The 20,700-nt window shown below is 37.4% G+C and overlaps 2 protein-coding genes, 1 long non-coding RNA gene and 1 pseudogene across 3 annotated transcripts; 3 read left to right on the forward strand and 1 right to left on the reverse strand.

The window, feature by feature from the left end:
* The first annotated feature begins 739 nt into the window (after window positions 1-739).
* LOC122279227 (calmodulin-binding receptor kinase CaMRLK-like) lies at window positions 740-3,778 on the forward strand. Its single transcript, XM_043089682.1, has 2 exons — window positions 740-2,398; window positions 2,669-3,778. The coding sequence occupies exons 1-2, from the start codon at window positions 958-960 to the stop codon at window positions 3,313-3,315; spliced, it is 2,088 nt and encodes a 695-aa protein (XP_042945616.1). The 5' UTR covers window positions 740-957; the 3' UTR covers window positions 3,316-3,778.
* A 1,184-nt stretch (window positions 3,779-4,962) lies between these two features.
* LOC122278361 lies at window positions 4,963-7,916 on the forward strand (annotated as a pseudogene).
* Window positions 7,917-14,498: 6,582 nt separating this feature from the next.
* LOC122279228 (nucleobase-ascorbate transporter 2) lies at window positions 14,499-18,661 on the forward strand. Its single transcript, XM_043089683.1, has 13 exons — window positions 14,499-15,017; window positions 15,136-15,233; window positions 15,416-15,592; window positions 16,013-16,113; window positions 16,227-16,302; window positions 16,413-16,472; window positions 16,630-16,814; window positions 17,034-17,130; window positions 17,210-17,355; window positions 17,436-17,527; window positions 17,627-17,704; window positions 17,789-17,949; window positions 18,208-18,661. Exons 1-13 carry the CDS (start codon window positions 14,927-14,929, stop codon window positions 18,418-18,420), a joined length of 1,575 nt encoding a protein of 524 aa, XP_042945617.1. The 5' UTR covers window positions 14,499-14,926; the 3' UTR covers window positions 18,421-18,661.
* A 786-nt stretch (window positions 18,662-19,447) lies between these two features.
* LOC122279229 lies at window positions 19,448-20,255 on the reverse strand. The gene is made up of 2 exons (XR_006229525.1): window positions 20,147-20,255; window positions 19,448-19,961 (listed from the first exon to the last, which is right to left on the reverse strand). It is a non-coding gene; the product is annotated as an uncharacterized LOC122279229 (long non-coding RNA).
* Window positions 20,256-20,700: the final 445 nt, after the last annotated feature.

A 20,700-nucleotide genomic window follows, 5' to 3' on the forward strand; every position in this document is an offset into this window, starting at 1 on the left:
TCATCTCTGTTTTCAGCAATATGTTCCTATTTAATAATAAAAATAATTTTATAATTTGACATATTTCATCAAATTAAATATGTCAAATTATGATAATTTATAAATTTATTTTTACCTAAACTCACAAAATTTAGCTACAATTTGAATAATAAATTGAGATGAAAGTTAAATAAAATATTGTTAGAATATTATTTTTTAATATTATTATGGTTTTGTAATTTGAAATTTTTAAATTATTTATTATATTTTATGTGAGAATTTTAAAAAATATAATAATAAGATGAGATGAAATAAAACACTTTTTATATCTAAATAGAGCCTTGGGCTCCAATATTTTTGAAATTTAGATTGAATTTAAATTGACATAATTCAGTTTAATTTTAAGCTAAACCTAATATCTAAATATCCAACTCTCAAATCACTAAATTCATTTTAATTCAAAACTTATTTATACATGAAATCTATAATCATTTTCAATTCAACACCTCTTTACATGCAGGATTTATAACATTTTTTAATTTTTTATAAATATATTTAAATTTATCTTAATATTTAAATATATATATATATAAATTTATCTTAAATGAAGTTTATAATAAAATTTATTTCATTATTTTAATTTATTATTATCCATAAAAAAAACTAAACTACCTCAATTCAATTTAACGTGCAAACGGGAAGAAGCTCGTAAGATTTCTCATTCGTCGCGAGGGTTTCGCAATCACCGCAGCGCCAACCGGTATTAAGCCGAATGGTCATCGCTCGCTGTTGACTCTCAATAGTCAACAGTCAACACGCCCTTCTGTAAGCCTTCCGTCAATGTTAACGTTGCTGAGCCAGCCTCCTACTTCACTAACCCACTGCCGTTCGGCCCCTTTGGGTCATAACCAAACCATTTTACTCCCAGGCTAGTGACGACGACTACGCCCCGTCTCCTTTCCTTCACTTCATCATTTCATGCTCATCTCTCTCTCTCTCTCTCTCTCTCTCTCTCTCTCTATGCTTGTCTTACTAAACGAAGTACGTAGGAGAATCTCACAAACTGTGAACCAAGAAATGAAGACCTTTTCCAGATTTTTTGTTTTCTTTTTGCTGGTTGCAATTGTGGAATCTGCATGCAACAGTACAGACCAAAAGTTGGTCTTGAAGGCTTTCGAATCAGTCCATGGATTCGATCATTCTTGGCTTGATGGGAACTGTTCAAGGGAGATAAGACTTCCTTCCAGAAATCTAAGCGGGAACATCTCTTGGAAGTTTCTCGGAAACATGTCTCAGCTGCAGGTTCTTGATCTCTCTGGAAACTCACTGCAGGGGTCTGTGCCAGGTTGGTTTTGGTCCATTTCAAACTTGGTACATGTTAATTTGTGCAAAAACCATTTTGGAGGAAGCATTAGATTCGAATCCACCACGGGAGGCCATTCGTTCTCATCGGTTCAGGTGCTCAATATGTCAGCCAACAGATTCACCAATTTGGTTCGGCTCTACGGTTTTTCGAAGCTCAGAGTTCTTGACCTTTCGCATAACAGTCTCAGAACTCTGCCCTCTGGGTTCAGTAACCTCAACAAGCTAGAGCACCTGGATATTTCAAGCTGCAACATTCCAGGCCATGTGAAACCCATGTCCGTTCTTCACTTGTTGAAATATCTAGACGTGTCCAGCAATTCCATGAGTGGTACTTTTCCTTCTGATTTCCCCCTACTCAGTAGGCTCAAATTCTTAAACGTTTCGTTCAACAAATTCACAGGACTAGTTGGTCCAGACAAGTACTTGAAATTTGGCAAATACGCGTTCATACAATCTGGAATTCACAAACCTAATCCCCAAACCCCTCCTCGCAGACCCCTCCGAAAACACATCCCCACAAACAAAAGCTCCAGCACGAAGAAACCCGTGTCAAAATCCAAACCTCTGGTTCTCGGTCTATCATGTGCTTCTGCATTTGTCTTTGTTTTCATGGCCTTCTGTATAGGATTGTTGTGGCTCAGAAGGAAACGATTGGCAAGACGGAACAAATGGGCAATCTCTAAACCGGTCCAGTTGCCCTTCAAGTTCGAGAAATCAGGGCCGTTCTCGTTCGAGACGGAGTCGGGTAAATCATGGGCCGCGGACATCAAGGAACCAACCTCTGCCCCTTTAGTGATGTTCGAGAAACCCCTGATGAACCTGACCTTCAAGGACCTGATCGCCGCCACGTCGAACTTTGGCAAGGACTCCCAGCTCCCAGAAGGTAGGAGTGGGCCCGTGTACAGAGCCATCCTCCCTGGAGGCATCCACGTGGCAATCAAGGTCCTCGAGAGCGCCAGGGACGTCGACCACGGCGACGCCATATCCCTGTTGGAGGACCTTTCCCGGTTGAAACACCACAACCTATTGCCTCTCTGTGGCTACTGCATCGCAGGTACTGTACTTGTACTGTATCCAGTTGTCTTATCTATATTCTATTTTATTTTCAAAATTTCACAGCTCCAGTCTTTGAATCTTTGATCGGCCTCACGGGTTTTGAATTTGAATGGCTTTAGTGTCGTACTCTGTTGACTGTTTGTGATGCATGACTATCGTCGCTGAAATCTAGCGCAGGTCATGATTAGGTTGTGCAGAGATTGAGATTCGTCACATTTGGACGGTCTTAGATTGATGTTTCATCTTTTTCCGCCTTTTTTAACCCCAGGGAAAGAGAAGCTGATTGTCTACGAGTACATGTCGAACGGCAACTTGCACCGGTTACTTCACGAGCTACCGACTGGGGAGCCCAACGTGGAGGACTGGAGCGGCGATACTTGGGAGCTGCATGACGCCACTGGTTCCCACCTATCTTCCCCGGGGAAATTGGTCTGGCTCACGCGCCACCGCATCGCAGTGGGCATAGCTCGTGGGCTTGCGTACCTCCACCACGCCGGGTCCAGACCCGTCATTCACGGCCACCTCGTGGCCTCCAACGTCCTACTCTCCGAGAACTTCGAGCCCCGGATCGCGGATTTCGGGTTCCGGAACATCGGGACCAGAGACGTGGGGCAGTGCAGCACTGAGACGGACGTGTATTGTTTCGGGGTGGTTCTGATGGAGCTGCTGACGGGAAAAGTCGGGTCCGCGGAGACGGTGGTGTGGGTGAGGAGGTTGGTCAGAGAAGGTCTGGGAGTTGAAGCGCTGGACCCAAGGCTTAGACTCGGAGGGGATGAGTCGGTCATGGGGATGGTGGAGAGTCTCCGAGTGGGGTACTTGTGTACGGCGGAATCACCTTGTAAGAGACCTACCATGCAACAGGTCCTGGGTCTACTCAAGGACATAAACATCACACCCACGGTGGACTTTAGCTGAGTTGACTCGCTCCGACGTGGGCGCGTCAAGTTCCGAGGTAAACGAATTGCCACCTTCCCCACGCGTGCGAAACAGGGGACCTCGTGAAGAGCGAATTAAGTGAACTATTACCTCGATAGCTATTTTTTTGCCGTTTTTATTGAGGTGATGGGCATTGCAGATGATTTTTAGATAATGTTTTCGTGTCTCTATTTAGAATTTCATTCTGATTATGCTATGTATGGACACAAATTATAAAATAGAGATCAGAGACCCCAAAAAAACAGTGGGACAGAGTGAAGTGGGTGTAAGGTAAGGAATTTAATAGATGGTGGTGGGGATGTTGATCTGATGTAGGTGAGCAAAGATGGCAGATTTGCAGAGTATCCCACTTGAGCTTGTTGCTTGTCTCTTACGTCATGAGGGTTCCCCATCATTTTACCTTTTTCCATCTATAATTAGATCTTTTCTTTCCTTTTGGGCATGGTTATTCTTTTTCTTTATTTGCATTTTTATCTGTATTTATTTCCTTTACCTTTAATCTTTTTCTTTTTCTCTTTTGTTTGGGACATTTCTCAAGAGAAAAAGATCTAGAGTGTTGGATATATATATATATCCTATTCGTGCAAGTCGAGTCTATCATAGTTACGTATGTATTTGGACCAACCGGACCCTTAGCCGGTGGATGCATGTTTCCTTGGCTTATGGTCATCTATGGCGTATTGTGGTCTAACACAACAGCCTGACCCCCTTGTTAATTTGGTCCAAGCCGTCAATTTTGTACGCCCAATTGTCCCCAGCACTACGGTCAAATAGCCAATCATGCTCGATTCCACAACCATGACTGTTGAGATATATCGTAGATTCGTAGGGTTTCTTTTTATAGCTGAAATGATTGTTTCAGAGTGCGGGTTCTAGTTAATTGCTTCTACGTGCGGTGTTTATATTTATATTTTAACAAAAATCCCTATTCTTATTCCATTATGACGAGGTGCATAGCTATTTTTCTTTGTTTATTTTTTTATTATTTTTGAGATAAAAATGGGCAGTGGTATAGATATAAGAGTTTAAAGCATTAGTCTTATCATGGATATGCTGTCTAATTGACGTCATTCTCCACTACATTAGGAGTGTCTTAACGTGGGCGGTCGGACGGCAAGAGTTTCTTTCTAGTTTCTACATCACCCAACGTCGTGTTCTCTCCACTTCGTTTGGAGTTTTCTTACAACTTCCAAACGTGGAAGTCGGTCTCACGGATGGATTTTCTGCATCACCCAAATGTTTGGTTACACTGCTTTTAGTCCTTAATATCATCCTTTGAAGCGGATATTTCAATTCACAGACGGGACTACACGCAACTGGAAAGAAAAATAAAAAGCAACAGATTCTGTAGTGAACGTGTAAAGCTAGCTGACAGTGCTGATATGATTGGCGCCCAAAGGTGGAACAAAATCATGCATGCCCTGCTCTGACGTTAAGCCTCTTAACTACAAAACTAGTTACTCATTTGCCATTGCTGATACTAAGATAGCTTTTTAAGTTCAGAGATTATATAACTATAAGCGAAGTGTTAAGGAATAAAATCACCCAACCGGCTAAAATGGTAGAAAGAGTCATCCCCGACTCACCGAGTTGATTAGGGCCTCAATGGTGGGTCTAAAGCTCTCGATGACGGTTTGGGGTGTTGGTACCTAACCATATGTATATTCATAGAAATAAACAGTAAAAGAATACAAAAATGTAAACAGAAAATGAGACATATAGATTTATATGATTTGGTATAGAGTCCATGCCCACGAATTGTTTGGAGAAAAAATTCACTATGATATAAGTATATTATAGTCTCTCATGTCTCACAATATAGTGAGGGTCGATGACCCATTTTTTTAAAAGAAAATAAATAAAATAGCGTCTTGGTTGAAGAATATCTCTCCATCTTTTAGTAGGAGTTGCCCAGAAGTCCCTCTCCCATTTCTATGAGATCTCAGCTTCCTTCATTGAGGTTTCTTTGAGTGGTTGGTGAGAGAGACATCTTTATGTCATCTCACCCTATGCGCGTATAATTTATTTTCCTTCCTTAGCCTTTGTTTTTTGTCCTCCTTATTTCCTTTCTCTCCCCTCCTACCTTTGATGAGAGTCACCCAATAGATTGTGTTTGGACTACTATTTTGAGCTAGGTATATCTTCCCAACATGAATAGAAACAAAAACAAAAAAGCACAGGTTGTTCTAATTAGCTACATACGTACCTTTCTTTATGGAAAGAAAGAAACAAAAATGGCTTCTAGTGATCTGCTTTACCCAGTGTCTTTTGAGCCATAGAAGGTGGGACTCTCTAGAGTTTTTTCGGTCTTCTTCATTTTGGCTTTCAGGTCTTTAGTACTTTTCCTTTTGATGGTTTTTCTTTTTCTTGAGGATTTAGCAAAACTTATTTACTTGGATGCGCTTGTTCTTGTACATGCATGCATAAAAGGATGCGTGGTCTTCTTTCAAGGATGTTCACTTTTTGCACACTATAAGAGAAATGAGGGGTTTTTTTTTTTTTTTAAATGTCCAAGAGTGTTTCATGTTTGTCGTGTCCAAAGTTGAATTGTGCACATCCAGAAAGATTTGCACACTCAAAATGAACCATTGAGCAAGTTAAATTATGAACACTTGACCTATGTGATACGGATGGTTGCCAAGTCTCAACTTCGCCCTTTAAACTCTCATCATGAATTCTAATAAGGGAAATACTCTAATTACAAAGGGATTACATAAAAATAATCACAAATTACAAAGGGATTACATAAAAATAATCACATAAACTGGTATGGTTTGATGTAATTCGTTTAATTATAACGTTACTTTTGTTATAAAATAAATATGATAGATTAGATAAAAGCACATCAGTTACTGAGAATATTTTATATAAATTCATTTGCAAATGACGAATGTAGCAATACTCTTCTAATAATAAAGCTATTGTTGCATGAGCAGAATTCATGAAATTGTAATGCAAGACTCATAAAAAAGGCTTGAGCTCAAACAAGAGGACAGAGGTATTGTGTTCAGTTTGGACCACGTATGATCGTTCAATGCTTCTTTTTCCCCCCAAATTTTTATTTAATGTGTCTATTTCTCTAATTTACACCTTAAAATCTGGATAAAAAATGTATATCGTGGGTCTTGATCCATTCATTCACTGAGCATTGCCATTGCCAATGTAAGTCTAAAATAAAATCAAATCTGAGTAAATTCATCTGCATTGACCTAGCTAAAGTTGAAAAGCTTGACATAACTGCTACAATAATTCTTAGCTGCTCTTCATGTTTGGCCAGCGACTGTACAAAGAGTAAAGTGATATTTTATTATTTTCAAGTACTTGCCCCTCTATCCTTCCCTCCGTTTTTTGTTGTCTTTATCCCCAAAACACTTCATTTCTCTCTCTCTCTCTCTCTCTCTCTCTCTCTCTCTCTCTCTCTCTCTCTCTCTCTCTCTCTCTCTCTCTCTCTCTCTCTCTCTCCTCCCGAAACGCTTCTGCCTCCTTCTTTTCTTTCTTTTTCCCGAAACCTTTCTCTGTCTTCATCCCCTTCTCTTCGACGCCCATTTCTTCTTCAACCCGCAAGCCCTTTTCTTCAGCTCGTCATTCTTCTACGCAAGCCCTTAGTTATTTGAAAGGGTATGGAGTTGAGGATGAGCACGGTGAGGAAAGCTCGTCCAATGCCAAGTTCGCTTGGAGGGATCACTGGTACCCGATTTCTTTGATCGAAGATTTGGACCCTCTGCTCCCTACCCCGTTTCAGCTTCTGGGTCGAGATCTTGTGCTTTGGTTTGACAGGTCTGCTAGTGAATGGGTCGCTTTCGACGACAAATGCCCCCACCGCCTCGCGCCCTTATCTGTACATTAAAGTTGCAACATGTTCTGTTTCTTTATATCTTGTAAATTTTCCATGAAGAAGTGAGGAATTGGGAAGGATTGGGTTCTTGATGTCTTTTCGCGATCTTGATGAGTTCATATGGTTTTTAGGAAGGGCGGATTAATGAAGGCGGCAACTTGCAGTGTTCATACCATGGTTGGTCATTTGATGGCTGTGGATCTTGTGCAAGGATCCCTCAGGCTTCATCTGAAGGTCCTGAAGCTCGTGTTGTTAAGTCTTCAAGAGCATGTGTTACGAAGTTCCCTACCATGCAGTCATAGGCCTACTCGTTGTTTGGCCGAATGAGAATGGATGGGAAAGAGCACAAACTACCAAGCCTCCAAGGTGTTTGATTCTGTTCATATCTGCAATCTGCTTCCAAATATTTTGATTTGATTTCTTTAAGTTGAGGATGTGGATTCATGATGATATTAAAGTTGATGAATACAAAATTCACTGCAAATTGAAAAAATAAAATAAAAATCACTGCAATGTGATGAATGTTTTAAAAATATTATTTTGTTATGTACTCTGCCCAATGACTTTGATAAACCTGAGTTTTTGTCGGCGACAATTCAGTGCGATCTGTTCTATGGCTATAATACCCGCATGGAGAATGTATATGATCCTTCCCAGATTGATTTTGCTCATCACAAGGTCTATACTTGTAACAATATACAAATCGAATTTATGCAATTGTGATGCTGCGCTATGTATAAAAATCAAATACATTAGTGTGATAGTTTGGCTAATTGATAGTGGATGAATTTTGGGTAACTCTTCAATTGTGATGCCGCCCTTTGTATGTGTTGTGTGCATTGCGAGTGCAGTTTTTAATTCAATAAGAAGATAATCAAACCCGATTCTCATCATGGATATGTGCTTTTGATAACCTAACCACTATAGCATATTGGAACTGACAAGCTTGCCTGTATTTGGAGGGGTGCTCGTGGCTGGCCATGATCTGTTCAACTGATTTCCATGGCATCTTTGGTGCGTCTGAGTTATCTCTCTGTGGTTACCAAATCTATAAAATTTTTATGAAGTGTACTAGTCGTGTATTTATATTTGCTTTAGGAAGTGAATTTGTATATATAATTGATAAAATATATACTATTTTGCTTCAGAAAATGTATTTGTAAAATATCAAAAAAAATTAATATTATTAAACTACATAATATAATATTATTATTTTACCTTTAAGATGGCTAATCTAATGTAGACTCATCTAACTAAAACTTGATACTATAACTAAAAGAAAAAATTATAACTAAATTTTAGACCTGATAATAGTTAAACCATTGTCAGTGCTATAAAGACTCGACCTTAGCTTAACCATGACCCAAGAGTGAAATCAACACCGTCGGCCCAGCCCACTTTCCTCATCTGTTTGAAGCACAGTTTTTGGTACCGTACCGTACCGGCCGGTACGGCCGGTATATTCCGTACCGGCCACCAGGCCGGTACAGGTAAGGTACCTGTTTCGTACCGGCTGAAATACCGGCCGGTATTTCGGTATTTCGGCCTTCATGTTTTTTTTTTTTCATTTTTTTAAGTTATAATCTTATTTTTTTATCCCAATTCATATTAGACTATTTATAATTTATATATACATATGTATTCATGTATAATTTATTCATATATAGATTATTATTTTGAAATATAATTTATATATATATTTATATATCGACTATTTCGAAACGGTACACGAAACGGTACCGGTATCGAAATATTTCATTCCAGTGCCTTGACCAGTACGCCATCCGGTACGGTATTCAAAACATTGGTTTGAAGTTCTCCTTCGTCTCCCGGAATTGGAATGCAAAAATCCCCAGTTCCTCCTACCTTTCCAAGTTCAATTCGTACTAAATTTGCTTCCTAATTTAACTTTCAAACCCAATTCCACCAATCCCCAGGTTCAACTGCCAAAAAACCCTCGCTCCCATGGTTCGAAGAAAAAGCAATTTGAAGGCATTGCTATGTTATCTGTGTACAACGACGAAGAAGAAGAGGAGGAGGAACGACGAAGAAGAAGAAGAGAACGCAGAACGATAAGATTCAGTGTGAGGGCAACAAGATGACGCTTTAGGGACTCGATAATGGCAGAGCAAGATGATTTCATTGGCACCGATGACAGAGTAATAGTAGTAGGAGAGGGCAGGTCACGATTGTGGACTGTGGTCACGAGCCCGATGTACCGAGTTTATTTTTTCGACATTTTGTTTAGTTGCTGAAAAACTTGGAGAAATCCTTGTTACGTCGGCCGACTCATATTCACAAGTTCACACAATTCACGCTTTGGAGCCGCAAGGCCCAAAACCTTTCAGTGGTCTACCAGGAAAAGGGTAAGGCTATCCGCTAAATTCATACCAAATCCATTATTGATAGGACTATTACTTAATATACTTTTTTAGCTTTTCATAAAAATAAATTAAACTTATTTTAACACAATTTCATATATTTAGACATATATCTTAACTTATTTACATTCAAACACATATTAATAGGACTTACAAAAATATTAATATTTACATATATTAATTCAAATCATCTAACATCACCTTAACATTTAAATATAGCGTTAAGAACCTTGCTCTTTAAGAAGGCACTGTTAGATCTTGAACTTTTGAAATATTTATGGCAAATAGGCAATATGATGGCTAAAGTTATTATAATTTACAAAAGGATAATGATACACTTACATCCTCTTCACTGGGAATTGAAAATAATGGACCTAGATGATGGAAGTCACACGCTCCCTCAAGTGGCGTTTGAGTCATTCTAAAGTTTAGACCTGGTGAGAAATATAATGAATCATTTAGTAGCTAATACTAATGATCTAAAGTGAATCTATATTCGAATTTGAATCAAAAGAAAATAGTATTTGACATATATTATTAAATTAATTTGTTTTGTAAGCTGCATAACACACCGTCTCATTACGACTTTTAGTTGTAATTTAATAATCTGTTTATTAGACTATTCTAAAACTGGATCAAGCGACTTCTCCTTAGTGGGAAATGAGTGAGAGTCAATTTTTGGCTTTAGTTCCCTCTTTTTTATTTTCACTGGTGTTGCGTTTGTCTGCTTTGGGATGATTGTTTGAGACTTTCACCCCATTGAATTTTATATCATGTAATCCTTAGTTTTTCTATGAAACTGCTTGCTTAGAGGAAAAAAAATTAATTTGTTTTGTTTCGGGTGGATGAGGATCAAAGAAACCCTTGTAAGGAGGCGAGAATCTGTTTTATGCAGCTGGGCATGGGGCTCATGCTGTACTTTTATGATCTCATGTGCTAATGCTGGCGCTGGATACATACATAGCTTTTGCGTGAGCTTTGAAGAATATACTTTTTTGATCATTTTCTTCTCCTATTATTCAAATGGTGACTTCACCTACTTGTAATATATTTATAAATCACATACATGTGAACTGAGGAAAATTTTTGTTGCTACATGAACTTGCGTTGATGGTGAACTTTGCTGTAGTAAAGAGTATTTTCATGACTAAAACAGTGGATTGTTCACCATGTGCATGGCAGGCAGCAAAGACAGTGAGAAGCTGAAGAAAAAAGATGTAGTGAAGGGGAAGGTGGAGAGAAGGTCCTGAGCCATTCAGTTTACTAGTTACTGGTGAATTACCATATAATGCATAAAACATTTTAGAATGTATAGATCCATTTTCGAGTAATGCTATTCATAAGCTTAATTCTCATCATTTTTTCATCATTTTATAATGTGATATTAGATGATAGGTTCACAAGTGATAAGAGGATGATGAGAAAATTGATGATAAATAAATTTTTTCTAGAAACAACTTAATTCATTCATTTTGGTAGGAATCCTGACGTGATTAATTGTTGTATTTTGTTTTCTTCCCTAATATAGTACAGCAAGAACAGGTGGTACTTAAGACTTGATTGAATATTTGCAGCGTAGGTAAGTTAAAGACAGCTTGAAAATGGAGCAATTATAGGCAGCATAAGCGTGTTGAAAAAGTGGCAAGGTTTTGGCTCTCCAGCTCTAGCTCATTCGTTTCTCGTTTCTTTGACTTTGGTCCTAATTCATAAAATCCTAAAGTCACCTGTATATGCATGATCCAAATTCAAGCCGAAAGCAATAAGCAATGTCAGGAGCCCACCAAGCTGTCAGCTGCTTCCTACACACACACAAACACAGACACTGTGTAGTCACATGCATCTCTCATTCTTGAATGGCATGGCATCTAAGAAATCATATTCTTGTTTTCTCGGAAACAAGGAGGGAGATCGATACTCGGATCTCAAGAGTTGGACCCAAGGACAGTGGCCACCCTATTGCAAATGATTTGCTCGAGTTGAGGGGTCATTTTTCCTGCCTCTCATTCTTTTTCGGTCAACATCGGAGCTGGTGTCTTTGGCCAGTTAGACAAAATCATCTTTGCCCCCACTAGTTGTATGCTTTGTTCTGGCCCTTCAAAAGCAATGCATGATATATGCTCCATGTTAGTTACATGCAATCCTTGTTTTCCTTGTTTGTTTTAACTATCGTTATAATCTATTATTTTTGTGATAATGTATCATCGTGACTTTGCTGCTTAATTTCCACCCCTTAATATTTTCAAATGCTGCATGTTCTCTGTTCTCAAATAGAAAAGGCTTCTTTCAACATTCTTTTGAATATTTTTTTCCTTCTTCTCGAGTATGTTTGGACATAGACTCCTGTTAGTTGACTCTAAGACAAATTAGTTTCAACTGCTAATTTGTCTGACATGAACGATTTAATTATATTATTAATTTTCTCAGCCGTGTAATGATATTTTTATGTCTAATTTATAGGGCAGTTATTTTCAATTGTCCTTGTCATACTACTGGAGTTGAATGATACGTATAACTTCTATATCACCCTCCAGAATTTTCTCGGCTGTTAAGTTTAAGGTTTCTAGTATTTGTAGAGATAAAATATGTTAGACTCATTCGGCAGTTAACTATGCAATGAAATCTTTTTCTGATGGGTTAGATCTCTATGCAGTGATTGATTGGGGAACATGACATCCTTTTGAGCAGAACGGTACAAGTTTTGAAGTGAGAAAATAGCTTCCCCTGTTTTGCCGAGTCTCAAGCTGATCGATATTTCTTAAGAAACAAATGACATTATAATGATGAGATGAAATAAATTGAAATTAAAGTTAAAAATTAAATAAAATATTATTATTTTTATTTTTATATTAAAATTTGAAAATATTTTATAAAAGTGAACAAGACCATTATAAGCAATTGGATTTCCTGACCTTCCAAAAAGAAGAAGAAGAAATGCTTAGCATATGAGAGACAATAAAAGTTTTGCTTTCTCATCTTTTTAAGATATATAGCTTTTTGTCACTCGTGGGGGTTTTATGCATTATGAAAAAAATGCGGAATCTTCTGCATAAAATGTTAATCAAGTTGTAGAAGTGTTTATCAAAATGCTCAAACGATCCCACATAAATCTCACAACTACATGTCTTCCATTTCATAATTATTTATTATAGAGCTACCAACTCACACAAGTTATTACTCTTAATTCAACCTACTCACCCTTCTTTCTTATTTCTCATCAAAACACCAATCGCATGCCCATCTTTTATGCCTTTATTAATTGGTCCATTTAGAGTACTGAGCCTCTTTTTTTCTAAATATCAGATATGCAGATTTCAAGCACTCTCTTTTGGTATGAAAATTCAAAAAGATATATTGAACTTTGCAATATCCACACTGTATAATTAATGATATCACTTTTTAACATGAAAATTGCTATGATTACAAAGAATTAAATTATTTGTACTGATATATATATATATTATTTACAAAAGCTGGTTAGCAGTTGGGAGTCGGGGTCTGGGAAGAAACAGATGAACAGAGCAGTAAAACTGTAAAATATAAAAGAAGGAAGTATAAAATTTGAGGTTTTTATGTTCGTACGTAGATGAGCTCTGATTTCGATGATGTTTGGCATCCGAAAAAAGAGACGTTAGAGATTCGTACTATTCCTTCACACGTAGGGCGTCTGGTCGGTCAGTGGTCACTACCCTCTTTATTTTATAACTGCTTTGAGGTACGGAAATTCCAGAACAAATATTTATTTATATATTTTTGTAAACTAAAATAAATAATCCATTATCTGGGATTTTTTCTCCTAATAATATATTTTTTTTCATTTTTTTAAAAGTGATATCTGCTTGTCAGCTATCTATACGGGAAAATTTCTATTTATAAATTTATTATATAAAATGACACGTCTTTAGCACCTTATATTTTTTAAAAAATAATGTCATATTTAATTAGAAAATATGTAAATATTATATAATTATTTTAAAAAATAATAGAGTTTACTATTAAAAAATAATTAATTTTTAATATTAATTCAGTATTTATTTATTTTTTTCAAAAGTAAATACACGGCACTTGAACATACACGACTATAACTATTATTTTTATTTTAAAATCATTTTCCCCTCTCAAATTAAATGAGAAAATATCAAAGCTATAAACATGTTCTTTAAATTTTACATTTTTTACATAAAAGTTGATGTATAAAACATACTCTCCATTTTATTGACACGCTAAGATTTAATTTAGAATAGATTTTAATTTTAAATATTTTTAAAAATTAAATATTTTCATGTTAATTAAATAAAGATGTGTTTGCATATACCAATTTCTAAATAATTTTTTATATTTTTAAGGTGTAATGATTTTATTTTAATAATACCATAGGTTCCTTTATTGCCTCTCACAAGTCTATCAACTATTAAAAAAAAAAAAATTATGAATCTCTAATTGGGAGTGGTGGGGGATGGAGCATGTTATGCACTAGATTGAGTTGAGCAACCCTTTTAATGATCTCCCCTAATGTATTGTTCATCTTAGGATAATGATGCCTTATAATTGCCTCTCCAAATTAAAGAAAATTTGGGCAAAGAGTTGAAAAAATAAAAAAAAAGGGTGAAAAAGTAGAGGCTGACTGAAATTATGATACCTAGCCCACCTGAAACTGGTGGAAAATGTCCAATCTTTTTTCTTTCTTTCTATTCTTTTGAGGTGAAAATACAATAATTTGTAGGGATAGAAGCATATTGTAAATATTCAAAATTGGAATATGGTGGTTGCTTCTTCTTCTTCTTCTTCCATGATTGGTAAATATTGGAGCCAGAAAGAAAGTATGTATTATATTACAGAAGTGGAGTTGTGAAATTTAATGGGAAACAGAGAGGCAACGGTAACATTCAGTTTGGAGGTTCCTTAAGGGCAGTTTGAGGATATGAAAATTTAAACGGAACTTTTGTATAAATGAACAGCAAAGCAAAGGGAGGTGGAGATGTTACTGCACACAATCAAGACACACTCTCTCTCTCTCTCTCTCTCTCTCTTACCCACACACAGAAAGTGTGACGACGATTGCAATTTTTTCTTTGCGCATCCTCTTTCTCACTCCATTTGCAGTCTATCTTCATCTGTGATCTCTCTCTCTCTCTCAACTTCTCTTTCAATCTCTTGCTTTTGCTTATATCTTCCATTAGCTTTCTGTTCTTCTCTTTCTGCTTTTCACCGTCATTAACGATTTGACTCTCTCTCTTTTTTTACATTGGTTTTGTCTAGTTCCATTGCACTCGCTAAGCAAAAAACCTCCGAGAGGATCTCTCTCTCTTTTCTGTTCTCTCTAACACATTTGTTTTACACCCATTTGGATTTGGTGGCCAAAGAAGAGTTTTTAGCCATGGAAGCTCCGAAACCAGAAGAGATAAGCCATCCACCAATGGACCAACTTCAAGGTCTAGAGTACTGTATTGACTCAAATCCATCATGGGGTATGACGAGTTTTTCAATCTCCGTTTCTCCATTCATTGGGTTATGCATCTACTGAGTTCTGGCCCATTTTTATGTTCTCTGTTTCTGTCCCTTCTCATTTTTTGCGTATGAAAACAGCGGAGGCAATAGCTCTGGGTTTCCAGCACTACATTTTGGCCTTAGGAACCGCGGTTATGATTCCATCGTTCCTTGTTCCATTGATGGGTGGCAATGATGTGAGCCGATTCTAAAAGTCATTGGTCTATGTTTTAGATTGTTTTATCATTTTTGTTGATTGTATATCTCGTCGCTTCTTTTCGTAGTTAGAAATTACACAATTAAATAAATCATATATATATATTTTTAATTTATGATCAGCTAAAATCTGGTATGTCTTTTTGTTCTTTTGATCCTTCAGGATGATAAAGTGAGGGTGGTGCAGACTCTACTTTTTGTTGAAGGTATTAATACACTTCTACAGACATTATTTGGAACCCGGCTGCCAACCGTGATAGGAGGATCTTATGCATTCATGGTCCCCATCATTTCCATAATTCACGACAAGTCCTTGATGAGCATTGACGATCCTCAGCAGGTTAGTCCAAATCTGCATGCCACTTTTCAGACCTCAGTTTTGTATTATTTTCCTTCAAGCTGGACTCAACATCGGTGAAAAGGACATGTTCTTTCGGCGGATACTTCCCGCTTACCCAATTGGCTTTATCATAGCCAGACAAAAAACAAGATAGACACGTATGGTTTAGGAGTTTAGTCAAATCAACATAGAAAGCTCCAAGATTAATAAATATGTGCGTGCGTGTGGTGGTGTGAAGGGTAAAAATTGGAAGGTCCAAGTGTATTTATGAATATGATCCTATATTTGAGTAATTAATGTTTCAATTTGCCTTAACTCTTATCAAGAAATTGCAGTGACAAGCTGCCGGCCGATTTATTTAGCTGCATTCGTTTTAGAAGCGTTTTTCCAAAAACTAATCCTCTTGCCATTTATTTCTAGAGATTTCTTAACACCATGAGAGCAGTCCAAGGTGCTCTAATAGTAGCATCAAGCATACAAATTATCTTGGGATTTAGTCAGATGTGGGCCATCTGTTCCAGGTACTTTCCATCAAATCAAATGAGTTTTCACCCTCTTTTGTCAAAGCAACGAACCCGAGGTATCAACTTTTCAACCCCATTAATTTTATTATTATTTTTTTTTGACATTTCAGGTTTTTTAGCCCTCTTGGAATGGCTCCGGTAATTGCGCTTGTTGGTTTTGGCCTGTTTGATAGAGGCTTCCCTGTGGTATAGAATATTACAGCCATTTTTTTAATCCTCACTATTTCCTAATCTTAATGAAAATGTCGCTCATACTTTTTTTTTTTATCATCATTAATTAACTGAATTTTTATCAGGTTGGTCGGTGTGTTGAGGTCGGCGTTCCCATGCTTATTCTATTTATCGTCTTCTCCCAGGTACTACTGTATAAAACAAAATTTAAGATGACTTGTAAACTTGTTCGAATACTGTAATAACATTTTGGTGAGAAAAATAGTAAATAATAATAATGATATGAGATGTCAAAGTGAATTGTGCTCAATAACAGTGTTTTTTATTTTTATTTTTATACAGTACTTGAAAAATTTTCAAGTAAGGCAACTGCCAATTATAGAGCGGTTTGCTCTCCTGATATCAATCACTGTGATATGGGCATACGCGCACCTCTTGACGGCCAGTGGCGCATACAGACATCGACCAGAATTAACAAAAGTTAACTGCCGAACTGACCAGGCCAATTTCATTTCTTCTGCTCCATGGTTGGTAGCTAAATTACATCCCATATCAAATACACATTAATAAAATGTAACAAACCAAAATCTGACACTATTAGGACAACCATTTATTTGATTCTAAATGAATATCTATTTTATTATATCTCCTCCCAAACTTGGTAAAAAGATTGTGAAAAGGATTGGATGAGACATTTAGCAACTGCTTCTTTTTTTTTTTTTTACCTTGAAATTGATTGTGGTCAGGATAAAGATCCCATACCCTCTTCAATGGGGTTCCCCTACCTTTGACGCTGGTCATGCTTTTGGAATGATGGCTGCCGCTCTAGTTTCATTGATTGAGGTATTTACTTGCATCAGCCAGAGTCAATCAAAGTGATAGAATCAACACATGAAAGTAATGTTGTTGTTTGCATTTACAGTCAACTGGTGCTTACAAAGCTGCATCGCGTCTAGCAAGCGCTACACCACCACCAGCTCATATTCTTAGCCGTGGTATTGGATGGCAGGGACTTGGGATTCTGCTGAGTGGACTCTTTGGAACATTGACTGGCTCAACAGTCTCTGTGTAAGTATTATTGCTTTGTGGTTTTTAACTTCCTCACTTATATTCTACAACTTGACTTTGTTATTAATGTGGAACAACAGAGAAAATGTAGGGCTTCTGGGAAGCACTCGCGTTGGAAGCCGCAGGGTTATCCAAATCTCGGCTGGTTTTATGATATTCTTCTCTTTGTTAGGTGAGAGTCACAGATTATGTTATATATTTACCAACATATAATGGCACTTCTAGAGACTTATATAATCGCTTTTGAACTCCGATTCCTTGATTCCTGCAGGAAAATTTGGAGCCCTGTTTGCATCAATACCCTTCACCATATTTGCTGCTGTATATTGTGTTTTGTTTGGTCTTGTTGGTGGGTGTCATGATTTTTACTTTCTCAATACCAATTTATAGACTCCTCTCTGCACTGTGAGTGTTGACCTATTTTTGCTTTCAGCTTCGGTGGGGCTGTCATTTTTGCAGTTCACAAACATGAATTCGATGAGGAACCTCTTTATCACGGGCGTTTCCTTCTTCTTAGGCTTGTCCATACCTGAGTATTTCAGGGAATATACATCCAAGGCTCTTCATGGTCCTGCACATACCAGTGCTGGATGGGTGAGTTCGACTCTTCATATCTACTTGCTTATTTCCCACATAGAAAGAGAAATAACAAAGTCTGTAAAAGTGTTGTGCAAAATTACAATCAATGTGATAGTGCCAGTTCATAAAAAATTACTAAAAAGTATTTGCAAATCATTATTGGATTGAAACTTTTTGCAACAACTTGAACAAAAATGCTTTGAGCTTGGACTAGTGTGTATTATTTACTTCAAATACCTCTCCCTTTTAACTTGTGTTTTTATTGATGTGCAGTTCGATGATTTCCTTAATACGATTTTCTTCTCATCCTCGACTGTTGCATTGATTGTCGCAATTTTCTTGGACAACACTCTTGACTACAAGGACAGTGCCAGAGACAGGGGAATGCCATGGTGGGTTAAATTTAGGACCTTTAAGGGGGACAGCCGTAATGAGGAGTTCTACACCCTCCCTTTCAATCTCAACCGTTTCTTCCCTCCATCTTGAAGAAGTGGGTTGCAGTGCTCATTATTAAGAAGAAGGATGTTAATAGGAAAAGCATCATTTCCTGATAAGGATTACATGATGATCACGATTTCAGTGAAAGAAGGGGGGGTGCAACAAAAGATCCCATGTGTTCTGAATTGCAGAGAGGAATGTTTGCTTTCCCTTCCCTCTTTTTCATTGCTTCAAAGTGTTTTTGACTCGGATAATATTTCGATATGAAAGTCACCTAATTTTTGGTGTACATAGGTTTTGAGCTCAATATCCGAAAATGGCACGTATAATCTTGTATCCCAAAACATCAGCAAACGTCCCAAATGAAGATAAAACTCGACTGGTTATTGGAATATAAAATGATTCATTGCATAGGGGTGAAAATAAAAGGTCAAGTCGCAGCAACCGTTAAGAGACCCAGTAAATGACCAGAAAAATGAAAAGGGGGACACCAATGAATATTAGAAGAGAACATCCAAACAGAGATAATGGGCTTTTTCGATGCCTTATATCCAATATTTATGGGCAATTAGGGCTGGCTATCCCCATGCGGGCGGGGCCAATCTAACGGTGTGCATGTGACCCAAACACTGATAGATCCGATTATGCCGATCCAAACCGACCCGACTTTTATCGGGTTATCACTTGAGTGGGTTTCCAACCCGGCTAAATTACGGGTTTGTTAATTGGTATCAAGCCATCTGACTAATAACTCAATCCTCAAATCCTGCCCATTGAGCCTCATTCGCTCACTCAGCCTCGAGCCCTCCAACGACCAGCTCCACATCCTTATGGCCAACATGGATGTCAACAGTATGCAGAGAAGAAATTCACAAAAATGAAAATGCAATGAAATAGAAAATAGTTAAAAACAATTTTGGGTTTGCTATGTAGAGAAGAGAAGAGGAAAATGCAAAAAAGGAAAACGAAAAAAAGGAAAATGCAAGTTCAAAGCTAGATCTGAGCCCCGAGCCAAGAGAGAAGCAAAAAAGGATGGGCTTTTTTGAGTTTTCTATGCAGAGAATAGAAGAGGGTATGTAGTACTGACACTTTGTAAACCACTTCACAAGATTTGAAGTTCAACAGTATACCTTGCTCACTCCAACGGACATGGAACTTCGTTGTTCAAAATCCAACACTACGTTGTTCACGAAACTACTCTTTTGTACTCGCCCATTGATCAAAACAAACCTAAATTCGATACCCATTTGGCCAAAACGAGACCTGACCCACTTGGATCTTGGCAATACCCAGATGAGAGTTTTACATGTATGAGAAGGTTCTCTCTCTTCCTCTCCCTTGGTTTGTGATTATGTAATTTCTATGAATAAGTCGATTCTAGAAGCAAGGAAAGGAAGAGTAAACGATTTTGTTTTTAAAGGTCGGGTCGTACGGGTTCAACCCGATTTGATTTTCTACAGGTTAGGCTGAGTTGGTTTGGCACCTTAACTGAGTTTATTCGGGTTGGGTTGGTTGTAGACCTAGATGTAATAGCGAGGGTTGCTGGCCTAGGGGCCACCCCCCTTCCGCACCTCGCCACCCACCGCCACCTATAACGGAAAATTGTAGGAAAAAAAATTGAAAAAAAAAATCGCAAATCCATCCACAACAAATTGAAAAACAACAAAAAAATTCAAAACAATGTATATCATATAGATAGAGAAAATTTTGAAAGAGAGAGAAATAGCGACGAGGGAGGAAGAGAGACATTTTCGGGGGGTGGAAGAGACTTGACCTTTGTGTACCGCCGTGCTTTGTGATTGACACCACCATTGTGCTCTGAGAGAGACTGAGAGCAGTGAGAGGCACGGACGAATAAGAGAAAGAGGGGAAAGAAAGAGACCTCAGGGGAAAGGAGGTTCTGCTTGGTAAGTGAGATGAAAATTTTAAGTTTAAGATAAATATTAAAATATTATATTTTAATATTATTATTATTTTGAAATTTGAAAAAGTTAAGAAAAAGTTAAATTATTTATTATATTTTGTATAGGAATTTGGAAAAGTTGTAATGATGAGATGAGAATTTTGAGTTTGAAAAGAAAATTTTTATCTACCAAACGGAACCTTTGTTTAATTAAAATCTTACCGTAAACGACGTTGTTTACGGTGTATTATTTTAAAAAATAAAATTTAAATAAAAACGATGTCATTTTATTAACAAAATTTTTAAAAATATATATGTATATAATATATATTATAAATAATAGATGGTTGGGCGGGGTCGGGGTATACCCAAAAAACATGGTCTAGCCGTGGTAGCTTGCACCTCCCAGGCGGAGTTGGGGTGGG

The sequence above is a fragment of the Carya illinoinensis genome, chromosome 10, assembly GCF_018687715.1.
Source record: "Carya illinoinensis cultivar Pawnee chromosome 10, C.illinoinensisPawnee_v1, whole genome shotgun sequence".
NCBI lineage: Eukaryota > Viridiplantae > Streptophyta > Magnoliopsida > Fagales > Juglandaceae > Carya > Carya illinoinensis.

What these genes read in the sequence shown, in the direction of transcription:
- LOC122279228 (XM_043089683.1), top strand. Translation starts at nt 14,927, where the DNA reads ATGGAAGCTCCGAAACCAGAAGAGATAAGCCATCCACCAATGGACCAA. An exon ending in GCATTGACGATCCTCAGCAG is followed by an intron (nt 15,593 to 16,012) that starts GTTAGTCCAAAT and finishes ATTTATTTCTAG; the next exon opens with AGATTTCTTAACACCATGAG. An exon ending in CTCTAGTTTCATTGATTGAG is followed by an intron (nt 17,131 to 17,209) that starts GTATTTACTTGC and finishes TTGCATTTACAG; the next exon opens with TCAACTGGTGCTTACAAAGC.
- LOC122279227 (XM_043089682.1), top strand. Translation starts at nt 958, where the DNA reads ATGCTCATCTCTCTCTCTCTCTCTCTCTCTCTCTCTCTCTCTATGCTT. An exon ending in CTGTGGCTACTGCATCGCAG is followed by an intron (nt 2,399 to 2,668) that starts GTACTGTACTTG and finishes TTTTAACCCCAG; the next exon opens with GGAAAGAGAAGCTGATTGTC.